The sequence below is a fragment of the Mastigoproctus giganteus genome, chromosome 4 (assembly GCF_048544385.1).
Source record: "Mastigoproctus giganteus isolate SK-2022 chromosome 4, ASM4854438v1, whole genome shotgun sequence".
Taxonomy (NCBI): domain Eukaryota; kingdom Metazoa; phylum Arthropoda; class Arachnida; order Uropygi; family Thelyphonidae; genus Mastigoproctus; species Mastigoproctus giganteus.
The window spans coordinates 202,719,836-202,736,191 of NC_143578.1; the positions used below are offsets into that span (position 1 = coordinate 202,719,836).

Below are 16,356 nucleotides of genomic sequence, written 5' to 3' on the forward strand. Positions count from 1 at the left end.
TGTTGGAGCCAGATATGCTACTTGAGTATCTCATGCTACAATGATGCTGGGGCTTTCAGGTATGAATGTCTCAGGTGTATCGGGATTGGTACAATAAACTAACATCCAGCCAACAGCTTGTTCGTGCAAGATGACAAGACTTGTGCAGGGTAACAGAAAAGCTACAGTCAGTCAAATAACAACCTGGTACAACAGTGGTAATTGAAGAGGCACTTTAAAACATATACCTTGTCACAGCTGAGATATTGCAGCAGATGACTGAACTGGGTTCCCCTTCTAGAAACACCAACACTGGAGGATTTTAAAAACATTGCCTGGTATGTAATTTCAGTTTCCACTGTTCCAAGCTGATGGGAAGACTGGAATATGGCAAAAACAGCATGAGTCCATGAACCCCCTCCCACGGCTAATAGTGTGCGGATGCTTTTACAGGGCACAGTGGCCCACTAAAAACCAGTAGAGCAAAATTTGATGACACAGGTTATCTGGAAATTTTCTGACCAGATGTAACTCAGATGGTTCCAGGAACATGAGGGTGAATTGAGCAGTGGCCTCTTATCACCAGATAACAATCCAATTAAACATCTGTGTAGGAGCTTTTCAGAGTAGATCTGCATCATTATGTCATGCTTTTGACACCTCACTGAATCCATGCCATAATGAACCTAGGCTGTTTTGAGTGGTGGGTTTACCTGCTATTAGATAGATCTGAATGTACCTAATAGAGTGGCCACTCAGTGTCTAGGAGTCATATTATTCCTAAAGTAAAACTGAAAAGAATTATGTCTATGATGTTATTTTTTTAAAAAAAATTTATATAAGCAAGTTACTTCTGCCCATTAAAGTCCATAAAATGTCAAAAATGGAACAGGAGATAATGGAACTCGTATTTAGTGGTTTTCCAGCATATCATTATCATATGATATAAACTCTATATCATTATTTTATGATATAAACATACCTAAACAGCAAATCTGAAGTTTCCTTTTTATTTTCAAATAAAATAGTGTAAAATAGTATATCAAAAAATTGTTCTACTCTCAGAGCTAAATGAAGAGCTAAAGGCTAAAAATTTGCATATCAGCACATCATGAATTATGAAAAGGATCAGACTATACAGAGTAAGCAAAAACAAATATTAGAATGACTCATGCTATTAGTTGCAAAAACTTTCTTTAAGATGCCAAAACCACATGTATGACGTGTGATCAAAACGTGTTCAGCAACTTGCCTAGATATAGTAATGCATGAATTACCCATTTCTGTGAATTACCCAGTCAGTCTGAATTAGTGCATATTAAACAGACTTGTATCACATCACATTTTAAAATGAGTGATTTTATTGAGCAGAGAATCAATTTTTTTTTTTTTTTTTTCAAAATTTTCAACAGAAACACACGAAATGTTAAGGAGAGCTTTGAGTGCCATTTGTTCTTCGAAGATGATCCTCACTGTCAACCAAGGGAACATCGTTAATGTAGCACCTGCTGTTAACAAATAAAATGTATCCATAATACATTTACTGCTTCTTACAAATATTTAAGTTCTCTTAACTCTATAAGGTTCAACAATACTTATTCCAGTAGTTGATTACCCTTTAACTAAAGTCAAATTTTCTTACATCCTGTCTACAATTTTCTTAATTTGATTCTGCACAACTGCAGAAAGAGAAAGTATTCCCCGATCATTAAGCTTGCTCAATCTTTTCAAGGCCCAAACTCCTCAATATCTTGTTTGCATCCACAATTGATCTTGTAGCCTATGATGCATTGTCCTAGCAATCTTGCTACACTGCTCACCCCCCAGATCTTTGTTATTGTTGTTTGGTTTTTAGGAGCATTAGCAACTAAGGCCATATTGCTCCGGGAATATGCGGTGGTCATTCCCCGACCTTTCCGCATCCTCTGTATTTGGTGGTGAGGGGGCCCAGATACTTGTCATCTTCAACAGTTTGAATATGATATTCCTTAACTGGGGATTACTGTGACTTGGGTATAGAACCTTGCATTTACTAGTATTAAACATAGTTGCCATTTTTCAGACTAGTATTATTTGCCTAAGTCTTGTTGCAATAAAATCCCTGTGTTCTTAAAAACCTCCATCTCCCAATATAACACTTTTTTGACTTATGCATGTAGGACTGTGTCAAAAGAAAGCCTTTCTAAAATTTAGTAAACTACACTTTGATAGTTTTTATTTTTTATTATTATTTGCAACTATCTCATAAAAATTTACTAGGCTAGGCAGATAGCATCCTCTTCAGTAAGACTATGTTATGACTATAATAGCATTATTATCAAGATGATCCTGCACAAGATCCTTAACACAGAAATCAGACTTACTGGTCTCTAGTTATCCAAGCCATTTGTGGAAATCCATTTATATGTGAGGAGGGGAAAGAAATTTGATCATTTTGAGGTCTTCTAGAATTTCACAAGGGTCAAAGGATGCCTTCATTATTATAAGGGTTTTGTGACCAACTTAGCTGCTTATTTCAGTAACTGGGCTGATTCCATCAGCTTTTTGTGCTTTCTTCACTTTTAAACTTCTCTTTGAGGACTTTTGACTAAACACAAATTAATTTATTGCTGAATAATTTGTCTGAGCTAAATCTTTTTTTTACCTTGAAAAGTTTCTTGTGTGAATATAGAAACAAGATATGAAAAATTTGCAACATAAATTTATTTCCTGTTCTCATCTGCTGGTACCAATCCCAGCAGTTAAGAGCAGGAAATGTTTTTATCAGCATGCCATTCATGAGGGAGGAAAACAGGTAAGATTTTACTGAGAGTGAAATAATTAAAGACAAATGGGTATACTGATAGACAGAAGGAGCAAAATGTTACTACAAGCAAGTGTGGTTATAATTTTGTTATTGCTACAGGATGATGGATGATTAGCATTCTGATCAAAGCATGCTCCCTAAAAAAACAATTTTGAAAATGCATCCATACTTACCATATCTTTTAACATAAGAAGTTGAAGTATTTTCATAACAATGCACTGTCACAAAGAAGAATGGAACACAGTATCCACCTCGTAGAAAATGTCGGGTGAAATGATAATTATAAAATGCCATCTACTAGAAAATCACTTTAATTTAAAAAAACGGGGGGGGGGGGGTACTCTGAAACAGCTATGCAGCAAGAGGAAATGCAAGAATCAAGATGCTGGCATGTAATTTGGATCAAGATAGTTGTATCGTGCTCCACTTGTGAAGTGCATATAATCTCTGTCTAACCCTGTAGAAGTTCGAGCTTGATGGATAGGTTCCATGTGATGATTTAAGGTGTGACAGCCACTTTCATTCATGCTGTTTGGACAAAAATGAATACAGTTACTTTTCTGCATAAGATATTTTAAATCACTTTATAACAGAAAACAACATATAATATCTGAAGTGAAAGTATACATTTATTTACTTCAGTAGCTAGTACAAGAAGCATTCAATAAATTATCTACCTACCTACGAAGAAATTGAGATAGAGGCAAAAATCTGTTTTTATTTTTCAATGCAACTCCCCTGAGCTTCTTCAGTACACTTGTTCCATTTTGTTGGCAATGAAGAAATACCAGAAGAATAAAATTCTTTGTCCTGTCCATCAAAGGATGCAGAAACAGCAGACTTCAGTTCATTTTCATCAGAAAAGTGGTGTCAAAAGAGGAAATAGTCATTGGGAACCAGATCTGGACTAAGATGGACAGGTAAGTTCTGTAAAGTCAGTCTCTCAAAGCAGCAGCAGCAGCATGTGACAAGTGCACTGATGTTTTGTGAAGAATCAGCACACCTTTAGAAAGTTTCCGTGGCATTTTTCCTTAGGTTGTAGAGTAGGGATGAATATAACTCCCTGGTGACTGTCTGCTTGTGTTCCAAGTAGTGAATGTACAAAATTCCCTCAGCATTCCAAAAAATGAGGCTATAATCTTGCCAGCTGAAGATTGTGTCTGAAATTTTTTTGGGTGAGCGAGAACACTTGTTACTTGGTCTCAGAATCCCAGTGATGAACCCATTTCATCACCCATAACAATTCTAGAGATGAAAGTTACAGGATCCCTTCCATAAAGCTCTACATTCTCCTCAACACCATACTCTGAACTGCTGCTGCATAGGGGTCAGAAATCTGGGGATCCACCTTGCACTGACCTTACTCAATCCCAAATGTTCACAGAGGATGGTTATAACTGTTCCCTCAGATAAGTCACACCTTTAAACATCTGTCATTCAGCACAAGGATTTCCATAGCATAGAACATTTCTGGAGTGGTCGCTGTCATAGGCCTTCCTGAACATGGATTATCTTCAATGGACTCTACCCCCACTTGAATTGTTTTGACCAGAATTTCACCTAGTACTTTGAAGGTGCACTCTTGCCATACACAGCCATCATCCTTTCATGAATGGCCTTTGGTTGGTCCATTTCCTTCTTTGATGACTGAATGATGCTCAAAATTCGCAAATCCATAATTTGATACAGATGTGTTCCTTCTTTCTGTTACAGCAGCACAACTTAAAAACATAGTGAGATCAAAATTGAGATATGTATGATAAATCGTGAATCACTGAAATATAACTATGGGACCTTAGGTAGATAATTTATTGAATACTGATTGTAATTATGGCTTTAGTATATATAAAAAAGGTTTAAATAAAATACTATACTGTGTTCAGTTGCAAAAGCTGTGTGCCAGGCATTAGCAGCCCTATATGTGCATACCATTTGCTGGCATGCAAGATTTTCCGTTGCTCGAAGATAGTATGATATTTTCTCAGTTTTCTACATATCACATTTAGATTAGACTGGTTTAAGTGGAATGTGTGAGTGAAGATTTTTATAGTTGTAATGAGCAAAAATGGCACACTCATAAGGAAAAAGGTTCCTGAACCCTACTGTGCATAGTCCTCATCCAGTTTGCCAAAACAACATAACATAGGTTTGATCTGGTCTTAAGGTTCTGAGCTAATAAAACATAATTACATAATCCTATGTAATTATGTTTATGTTCTAGTGACATATATTGTACCCACTGGAATAACACAACTCAATTTTGATTAATAAAGGATAGAAATTTACTCATGCTGAATATATGAATTAAAAAATATCATTACTTGAGTTACACAACATTTAAGAAATCAATTAGCAATATCATGTTTAAATAGTGACACTGTGATATTGAAATTGCAGCACCCAACAGGAATACAGAGAGGGTAGTTATAGTAACAAAAGCCAAGAAGTACCATGAAATAAGTTGCAGATACTAATGTATGACACAAAATTATGTCTACAACAGATCGATATGATCTAAATCCATCATGCTTGCAGTTATACTGAGCTAAACATCTCAGCACTGACTCATCCAGGTGTCAAATAGCCTCCTGCAGTATTTCCCACCAAGTCTTTACACCTGGGCCTGCAGAACATTCGTGGTCTGTGCTGGCTACAGTTGGCTCTGTAGATGGCATCCAATCACTTAGCTGGTTAAGGCTACATGCACAGCATAAAGACATTCAGAGGAGGAAATCCCTGTCATATGTGTTGGGTCATCCTGCTGAAAAATTGTGTCAGGCACCCCAGTAAGAAAAGAGAAAGAGACAGATTCCAGAATCTTGACAACACTGGCAGGCAGTCAGATTGCTACTGACAAACACCAATGACAACCAACTAGCAAAACTGATTGCTTCCTGCACCACAACACTAGTAGGGTGTTGCAGTATCGCACTCAACAATGGCTCGAGGATCACTGCGTTCATCGCCACACGTGTATGTGGCAATCATCAGGCCCCAAGCAGAAGCAGGATTAATCGCTAAAGACCTCTTAACACCATTCTGTATCCCAGGTGCTGTTGACAATGGCTTGATGCTCTGTACTTCAGTCTTCTGTTGTGCCTTGCTGTAGCCACTGTTGCCAACATCTTTACACTGTGGTATTGTCACAGCCCACATGTTCCACTACACAACAAGACCATCCACCCTCTGTTGAAGTTGCTGACATGGTGTTGCATGTGATGTCTTAGCATTCTCTCCAATATTCTTCCACTCTGAAGTCTGTTCCTGTGAGACAGAAGTCTGTTAACTGCATCGCACACATTACTTTGAACCCCACGATCTCTACATTTGTTTTTATATCAGCCATAGATGCTGCCCGATTGGTCCTGTATTTTAATCATTTTTTATATCTTGGCACAACTCATCTGCCTGCTGATTTGCATGTACTTGTGAACAGTCGGGTACTCCCAACTTCAATGTCAGAGAGCGTATATTAGCTCTGAAAAGTAAACTGAGTTTAAGATCACGTGATAAAGATAATAACTATCTTTTTGTTCTGTCACTATGACTATTTTTTCAAAAGTTTTATGCTTCATAAAATCCACCATGCTTGCAGTTATAATAAATAAATAAAAACACGTAGGTAAATAAAACACATAGGTAACGGGTATTGGTGTTTTTCATTGAAATTAACTTGCCTAAGGGCAGACAGATTTGTTAGAAAATCTGTACAAACATTTGGTTATAAGGTAGTTTTGGCACCTCCAAGACAGTGCATGTGTAGCTACAATAAATACTGCTTCAACACAGATGCTAAAGCAATGATGTATGGGGGGGAAAAAACAGGTATTTGTGTCTTGGTACATGTTTAGAAATGCTATGCAAGCTTAAGTGAATTGGATCCAGAAAGAATTACTGGATAACACAAGTTTCTGCTCATGTGGGCCATGCTCTCAGAAATGTAGGGGATCAAAGATACCACACCCATCATAATCTATCAATTAACAGCACTAAAAGACATATCAGCCAGCATTTTCAAATCATACCAGTGAGATAAATATTTACATTGTGTCAGAAAAGAGTCAACTGGTGTGATGAATGGTCTTCTGTTGTATTTTATGATGATCTTGTTTGGGTGTTGGCAAAAGGCACATTTGCTTCTGGATATGCACTGGGGATAGGAATCCCCCGTGCATATCCAGAAGCACTAATCCTATGTGAGGGTTGTTATTTTATTATTTTTTTTTTTAGGAGCATTAGTAACTAAGGCCATATTGCTCCGGGATATGTGGTGGTCATTCCCTGACCTTTCCACATCCTCCGTATTTGGTGGCGACGGGCTCGAACCCCAGTCTAATCAAGAAGCGTGTGCTACGCACTGCTGCTCCTTCCCACCTGGCTACGGAGGCACCCTATGTTAGGGAGGCTCTACATTGTGTCAACAACAAGAGAGACAACATGTTATAAAATAGAAACAGTTAAAAGATTTAATTTGGATGCTGCTGCTATTCACAGTTTACCACTTTATGCGAGCTGATATATGGAAAATGGTGGTATGGACTTTAACTATTTTATTCATCAGTGTAAAAAAAAAAATAGTAGAAAATAATGATATCAAATTGCCTGTTGTCAATAGTGGCTCCTTAACATGAGTTTTGTGCTTTTGCTATTCATATACTGTCCCAGACAGTAAAACCATACACTTACCTCTGTGCCTCAGCCAGCTTATAGCAATAGTATAAACATGTTGAAATAACTCATAGGATGACACTGCCACATTTCTGTCTTGCTATGAGATAGTGCCTACATTACTGCCCTGTCGTATACTGTCCAGTAAAAACATTATGACCACTCTTAGGTTTTTAACAATCAGCCATTCCTCCCCAAAGGTGTTGCAAGTTAGAACTAGTAAATGTGATACTGCAGGTCCATACAAAGTACTTGATCAACACAGTTGCTGGGCCAATGACAGGTGTCATCAGTGATTATAATGATCAGGGGTGTACCGCTTTATGCAAGCTGATACATGGAAAATGGTGGTATGGACTTTAACCAGGAGATGACCACGATCCAACAAACTTTCCTCTGAATGGGCTTATGGTGCCCAGTCAAGGTACTAATTGCTTGTGGCCACTCATCGCCAATGACACCTAAAGTTTGCATCTGTACAGCATTATTGGACCACTGATGACTGGAAAATAGTTTCCTTTTTCAATGAATCAAGTTTCCTACTATGCCATGCAGACAACGGATAGAGGGTATGGTGACCAACTGCAGAGAGGAATTGCTCTGATGTCCCAGTCTGATGTCCCACAGAAACTGGCAAGTGGTTGCAATTTCATGAATTTATATTCATGAAACAAGAAATTCCCAGGAGATGTTTTCCTGGGAATTTCTTGGAACCCTCATATCTCTAGACCACACTGAATGCTAAAATTTACCCATCTGTTCTGGCTAAGCAGGTTTGTTTTTTTGTTTGGGGATTTGTTAGGTGCATCGGCAACTATGACCATAGTGCACCAGCTGATCAGGTTCATCCCTTCATAGTTACTGTCTTTCCCAATGGCACAGGTGTGTTCCAGTAGGATAACACACCCTGCCAGTATTGTTTGCGAGTGGTTTGCTGGTAACGAAAGTGACTTCCAGGCACTACATTAGCTGCCAAATTCACCAGATATGAAAACCACAAAACATCTGAGATTACATGGATTGCAAAATCCAGTATTTGGATCCTCTGTCACGGGCAGATCTATGAGATGCAATTGTGGTGACCTGGTACGACATACTTCCCGAAACATTCAAAAGCCTTATACATGTGATCATAATATTTTGATTGGACAGTGTATAAAATACTAATGTTTTTTATATTCAGAAAATAAACATGTTCACTGACTTGTAGATATAATAATTTCTTCCTTACTTGTTCCAATGCACTATTTCAGCTAAATATATAAATTCCTCCTTGGTGGTTCAACATCATTGACAAAGCAGTGCAAGCAACACATTACTTACCAAAAGTACTTGACAGCATCATTAAAATAGCAATGTCTCATTACCATCTTGCATACAATATACAAATCAGTATTACTTGCACCTCCCAAAAGGTATTAATTGTAGCAGTAGGCAAAACATATTATAAAATATAAATAGTTAAAAAACATTTAAAGGAGACATTGCTGCTATTTATACTATTACTTAACTATTTCAGTCATGAGTATAAAAAAAAGAACTCAACTCATTACTTACCAATCAATACAGTTGTTGCAATAATCTATTGATGCATTTGGGGGACAATCTGAGCAATGCCACCTGGTGCCAACAATTGGCTCACATTCACAGCGATCACACTGAAAAGAGCAGTTATGTGGTTGAGAGTTGCTTGAACTGATTTATGTTGTGAACTACACAGTATGCAAAGATTCTTAAGTTAAATTTTTCTGATAATAACAAGATCTAGCCTTATTTGGCAGAATTTATATTCATGAAACTAGTAAAGAGTTGATATTCTATGAGAGAGATTTTAAAAAAAACAAAAAAAAAAACTATATTCTATGATGACTACCTCTGTAAACCAAAATGCTTTAGCAGTAGAATTCTATGCAATTGCTTATATCTATGTGCTTCTTTAAATGTCTAAAAACATTTTATATAAACAAAAATGTGTTTTTAAACTTCCTATTATCTGCATATGTGTTCTATTAAACTTTTACATAAACAGACCAGTATATTAATACACTGGTGTTCAAGACTAAAGGACCAACACTATTTCTAAAGGTTACAACCATAAAATCTTTACTTAAAGTACTCTTTACTGATGAGAGTAGATTCAGCAGCGATTCTGGACATCAGCTAGTCTGGCAAGAGGTTGTTATACAGTATCATCCCACAAACATCACTGAAAGGGATGGACATACACAACTCCAGACACCGGAAGGCAGTACTATAACTGGTGCACGCTACTGTACTGTGTTAATCCTTCCCCATGTGCATCTATTCCAAGTGCCATTGGCCCCAAGTTCGTGTTTATGGATGATAACGCCACAGCCCATTGCACTGCAGCTGTGATATGCTTTTGGAAAGTGAGGACATTATTCATATGGATTGGTTTGCCCGTTCCACCGATCTAAATCCCATCGAACACATATGGGACTCTCTGGGGAGACGGCTAGCGGCATGTCCACACCCACCAGAAAATGTTCACCAGCTGAAGATGGCACTGACAGAGGAATGGACAATGTTACCGCAAGAATTTATCAACAAGATTGTTCTAAGTATGGACAGGTGATGCAAAGCCTGCATCGACATTAGGGGTGGTGGACAGGTGGTGCAAAGCCTGCACCGATAGAGTGACATTAGGGGTAGCCATATCTCCTACTGAGGACCACCCTTTGTTCCATCTTTGGTAGTGATGCATCTATATCATGGCAGCCAGTGATATGTTGCCATTTTTGAATAAAGTCCCTCTATACTGTTTTGTTTCCATTGTGTTGGTGTTGTTTCCTTCATCATTTCTGTACCTCACAAGGTTCCTTTGGTATGCTTTTCTATGAGAAGCTACAGGTGAAAACTTGACTGGTCCTTAAATTTTGCACACCAGTGTACTTATTTGTCTGCTGGGAGTTTGAATTGTTCTTCAAACCCCAACATTAAGTTAAAACATGGTACCACAACACTATAAAAGAAAGAAGCTGCAATGATTTAACCAATTTAAAGACTACATATACAACAGAAAGGAAAAATTTCTATAGCCACCAAATCTAAGCAGAGAATTTGTATGTAAAAATTTGGAAAACTTTAACCCAAAAAATTCTAATTTGTGGAGAAAAAATGCACTGAGTGGACAGAAATCATGGGATAACCTACCTACCTAGCAACAGGCAGGCACACACCTTTCGCCCAGATAAGGGCAGTCACACAGTGAAGCATTGAGTTCACTAGTTCATGAAAGCATTCCACAGGTATTTCCATCCATCCATGCTTGCTGCACTGCTGTCCATAATTCTATTGCATTCCTAAGTGGAAGATCCAAAGCTTGAATGGGCCTTTCCACAGCTTCCCAAAGATGCACCACAGGGTTCATGTCTGGTGAACAGGGAAGCCTTTCCATGGTGGTAACATTTGCAGGATGCTCTTTAAACCATGTTCTAGTCACGATGGCTCTGTGGGGAGGTGCATTGTCCTGCTAGAAGAGTCCATTGCCCTGTGGGTTCATGAAGGGATGCAGATGGTCTGCAAGGATGGACACGTAACCTGGACTGTTCAGAGATACGTCTAGACGTACCAGAGGCCCCAACAGGTGCCAGTTGAACACACCCCACACAATTACCGACCATCCACCTACCTGAACAGTTCCTTGTTGAAATGATGGGTGCATAGTTTTGTGCGGTTTCCACCAGATATGCACCCTCCCGTCCGCTTGAAATAACTGGAAACGGGACTCGTCGGATCAGGAGATCCATCTTCGATCATCCATGGTCTAGTTACAATGTTCTTTCACCCAGTTAAGGTGTGGAGTCTTGTGTCGCAGTGTTAGCAATGGGACTGGTGGGTCGGCAGCTCCCATAACCTACTGCGGCTAACAATCACTTGATGGTCTTGGTAGAGACATTTCTGACACCTCCCTCATTAAAGTTGCCAGTGATTTGTGCCACAGTTGCTATCTGGTTGGCCAAAACGATGCGAGACAGACATCGACAGCCATATTCACCCAACACCTTTCTCCGCCCATAGCAGTGTCCACGATGAGATGTTATTCCAGAAATGGCATATTCCCGATACACTCTCAATACTGTCAAACAGGGATAGTGCAATTTCTGTACCACCTCACGATAGAGTGACCCATGCGCTGGGCACCCACTGTCATCCCTCTTTCAAAGTCGGTTAACTCATGATGTTTATCTATACTGATATTGAATTACCATCTACATGAATGCAGTGTACCTATATACCTGCCAAGTGGTGGGTTCGTCCACTAGCGAGAGGGATGACTGCTTCACATTTCCCAGGAACCAGGTATCCTATGAATTCTGTCCTTTCAGTGTACATTACTTATATGAAGCTTTAGCTAGGTTTACAAGAAATGAACAAATGCAGAAAATTTAAAATCAAGGTTTTATTCTACTGTGTACTTCATTTTCACACACTACATTCAGTAAGTTTGTAGAATGACTTTTGTAACAATAAGCGTCTATCAAACATTTCTTTATAAGTAGTTATCCTTGAGCAGGAATGCATTTTGAAATTGTAAAGTTACACACAAAATGGCTTCCTGGTCACCACCATCTGTAGCACTTTCATTACTGCAACTTTAACTTTGTCAGCATCTTTGAAACAACTACCTTCAATGGTTTTATCCTTTGGGGAAAAGGGAAAAACCACCTGGTGTAAGCTGTTGTTGGAATGGGGTTTAATGGTGCATAGGCTACTTATGGCCAAATTGAGCCTATTACTTATGAGTGATTATCAACATGTGAAATAAGAAGCAAGTATATAAATTGATCATTTTTATTGAAGTAAACTGGCTTCATCTCTAATAATGTGAGTTAGTTGTAATGGTTTGCGTAAGTTAAACAGTGACCCAAATGCTGCAATTCTGGCTGAATGCATTGTGAGAATATACTTAATAGTAAACAGGAAACTGCTGCATATGCAAGGGAGATCCTCCTTTAGCAATAAAAAGAGGTGCATTAAATGCATTTGGCCAAGTCACGCCTGGCAAACACTTCTTCAAACCTGTTTAATTGTAAACTGGATCTCCATAGCTGCAGATTCTGTTTTTCAGGAAGCTTGTTATATGTCTCTGTATGCCATATTTGAGACCACAGATCAGTATACATATCTATCGTATGACTGGCTTGTAAACAGTGCAAGGAACTGCGATGGAATCGAAGCCAGCAGAATGCTTTGTTGCTTCATCTGCATGTTCATTTCCTGGTATTCCAATGTGCTCAGGTATCCAGCAAAGCCTGACAGTCAGTTTATTCTCATTGAGATGAAGTAACCAAGATCTGATTTGTGTCTGAAAAGTCTGATTTTTTTTGTATGGCCATCACTGCACTTATCTGTGAATTTAAAAGATTATCAAGAAAGGTCAATCCCATCCTGATTACACAGAGTTCATCTGTAAACATGCTGCATTCAAGTGGTAATAGGGCAAAGATTAATGTAGGAAGGATTCCTGCTGCTCTTGCAGATGTGCAAGTTTTTGAGCCATCTATATATATCTGAAGAATGTGTGCAATGGCCAAGCCATGAGCTACATGTAACTAAAATTTTGGCTTTCAATAATTATTTTTGTCAGTGAGGAAACATTTCCTCACTGACAAAAATAATTATTGAAAGGAGGTATATACGTTATCCTTTGTAGTTATAGTGTCTGAAGCTTGGGGGATATTTGCATGATGGTTGTTGTTGTTGTTGTTATTTGGATTTTAGGAGCATTAGCAACTAAGGCCATATTGCTCCGGGATATGCGGTGGTCATTCCCTGACCTTCCCGCATCCCCCCTATTTGGTGGTGACGGGCTCGAACCCCGGTCTAATCAAGAAGCGTGTGCTGCGCACTGCTGCTCCTTCCCACCTGGCTACGGAGGCGCCTTTGCATGATGGACATTGCACTGCTGTGTTAGTTCTTGTAACCAGATTCCTGCAGGTTTATTTTCATTGAGATTGTGTCTATATATACGTTTATCCACTGAGAATCAAAGAGCTGTCCAGATGGGATGAGAAGGGAAGGGAAGGGAAGGGAAGGGAGACTCAGGACATAATTTAGCTGCACAGTTAAGTAATACCCTCCTCCTAAGATTTAATATAGATTCATTGGCATCTATGCATAAATTTTGCATGCATTGGGGATGTCCTGAAGATTCCTAGGTCTTAGATGCAGAGTCATAAACTGGGGCTCTGTAGTCCAAATGGAATCTCATTAAGGGTTCATATAGGTAAAGCAATCCACTCCCCTTGTCATAGAAGAGAGAACTTTATAAGTATATTCATCTTCTTCATATACAGAATTCATGTTTACATTACATGTTTCTGGAAGGTAATTTTAGTACCACGTATTACGGATACCACGAGAACTGGATATTGATGCTAAGTGGTATTGGTTGGGTTCCCAGCATTAGCTAAGGATCTGATTCTTTTTAAAAAAGTGTATGGCAATGGTTTTTGATGCAGAGAGGCAGCAGCTATTGTGGGATGCCTATGGCTATCTTGTTTATTGAGAGCTGAAGTTATTCAATGGCGTGCATATTTTATGAGTGGCAAGATATTGTATAGGTTATCTGCAAATAGATAGGTGTCAATTAGTTGGGAAACTGTGGGTTTCCCAAAGAGCATAGCACTAAGAACTGATTGTTGTGGGATCTCTTATTCTTGAACATCCATTTGTGATAGACCATTGCAGTAGCATACTTGAAAAGTTCTGTTCACTAATCATAGAGCTTTTCCAAAACAGTTCTGTTTTGAAGAAAGCTCTATGATTAATGGCATCTGACTACAAAGTCCTGTGGCAGATTTTGAAGAATTCCATAGTGCCAGATGTTATCAAAGGCTTTTTCAATGTCCAGGCAGACCATGACAAGATATTAGTTTTGGATAAAAGCATTCCATATGTTGGATTCTACCTTGATCATAAGGTCTAGAATTGACCAATTTTTTCAGAAGCCCAAAGCTGCACTGGCCAACACTGACAGATTTTAGATACCCTACTAATTGATTGTAAATCATTGTTTCTAATATCTTACCAAGACAACTGCTAAGAGATCAATCTGATTGATCCTTTCCAGATTCAGAAAATGCCAAGAATACTGAGTAGCACCAAGAACAAAGATATCAGCCTTTTGAGAACATTCAGTTAAAATATACCAGTAATGAATTCAGAGCTTTCTTGTCAAGGTGCAGTGTTTGTTGATCTCTTTAGGGAACTCTCTATCTGAAAAATTGTAAAAGCCAGTTATAAGGAAGTGGCACAGTTATATTGAAGTTTAGCTTATACCAATTCTGCATTGGCTTGTTTAAAGGCTGTCTCATTTATTGATATGGCTGAGACTCGAGCAAAGGATTCTGCCAGTGTATTTGCAATTACCACTGGAGAGGAAAAGTCTTTGCCATTCCAACTTAGAATAAGCACTAATAATAGGAGGGATTTACCATTCAGTTTCTGATTTTGTTCCAGATTTTTCTACTGTCTGTATTCTTTGTAATAGTGGAAACAAATCAGATCCATGTGTCTTTTTCCACTTTTTTTTTTCATACATAGCATGCCTTAGTTTTAAGTTTCTTGAAATTAATAAGGTTGTCTGCTTTTTTTTTTTTTTTTTTTTTTTACATGATGGCATGCATCATTCCACCCAAACATTTGCATGTCTGTAAGGAATAGCTGAGGTTTGGAGTATAGCACAGGTTGCAACTGTTATTATCTGTATTATAATGTGATCATCAATAGGCCAATGTTTGATGACTTCGTTTCAAAGGAAATAGTAGAGGTGAATATGTTCCAAAATGCCTTGGTAAATTTCCATTTTATGTGACTAAGTGTAAGGTTCCATTTATTTGCAATTTAAAAATAATCAGCTAATAGTCACTGTGAGTGGGTTAACTAAAATGACTGAATTTAGAATGAATGATTTAAAATGAATTGTTGGGAACAGTTTTGATGAACAAATAGAAAAGACCTATAGCAGTAGATGTGCCCATGGAAAGTGGATATAAACATCCGCAGCAGTGTTTAATTTTGGATTCTGCTTGTCAAGGATTGATTCAACGAGTTTTCCTTGTGCACATAGGATAGTGCTCTTTGAAATCGCCAGTATGCAAAAAAGAGAGGAAGCTGCGTAATAAGATCCTCAGCTCTTGCAAAGTATATTCTTTGTTTGGTTAAAGATAAATGGAGACTATTGTTAATACAAAACTTGAAGCAATATATATTGCTACAGCCTCTAATGTAGTCTGCAGTGGGTTGTGTTTGGTAGGAACTTTGGAATCCACAAGAATGGCTCCACTTGGTCTTGTTGAGTTAGAATTGTTTCTGTCTTGCTGATGACCCCAGCTCTGTCTTGCCATCAGCAAGACAGAAACTAGGGTCACTTGTGGGCTTAAGTTGGTTTCTTGCAGATAGATGCTTACTGTACTTTGATTAGATCATAAATTTGCTTTGCAGGCCTCTACAGTTCCACTGTATAATGTTCTGCATTATTTTTTAGAGATTGTGTGTGTGGTTCTGCCAGTTTTTTGTGTCCAGTTTGTTTGTGATGATCCAGTTTCATCTTTTTTTTTTTTTTGGAAAGGTATCCAGTGTCCATATGTAAATTTATGGCATGAAGATCTAAGATTGACTCATCCTGAAGGGTACTGTCATCATTATCCATATTTGAGAAGTACAGTTGGTCATTCTTATTTGGGGTTGATGCTTTCAATTTTACAGTAAGCAGTGTTGCTAGCATTCATTGTACATTGCTCTGTAGGTATCTGTTGTGAGCACAGATTGAGCCTAATCAGCAGCTGATGTGGACTGACAGCAACAGCTATTTGTACGACTATCAAATAGTATTTTTGGGTTATGCAGCATAAGTGAGTTATGACATGTCGAGAACA

At 38.3% G+C, this 16,356-nt stretch overlaps 1 protein-coding gene across 1 annotated transcript in view; it reads right to left on the minus strand.

The window, feature by feature from the left end:
* The window catches only part of Atac1 (Ada2a-containing complex component 1), a 91,974-nt gene that overhangs the window by 14,087 nt on the left and 61,531 nt on the right, over nt 1–16,356 (minus strand). The window contains exons 8-9 of the mRNA XM_090371139.1: nt 9,011–9,111; nt 2,959–3,313 (exon numbers count right to left, since the gene is read on the minus strand). Of these exons, the coding sequence (XP_090227265.1) occupies nt 3,163–3,313; nt 9,011–9,111 (252 nt within the window). The 3' untranslated portion in view covers nt 2,959–3,162. The remainder of the gene's footprint in view (nt 1–2,958; nt 3,314–9,010; nt 9,112–16,356) is intronic.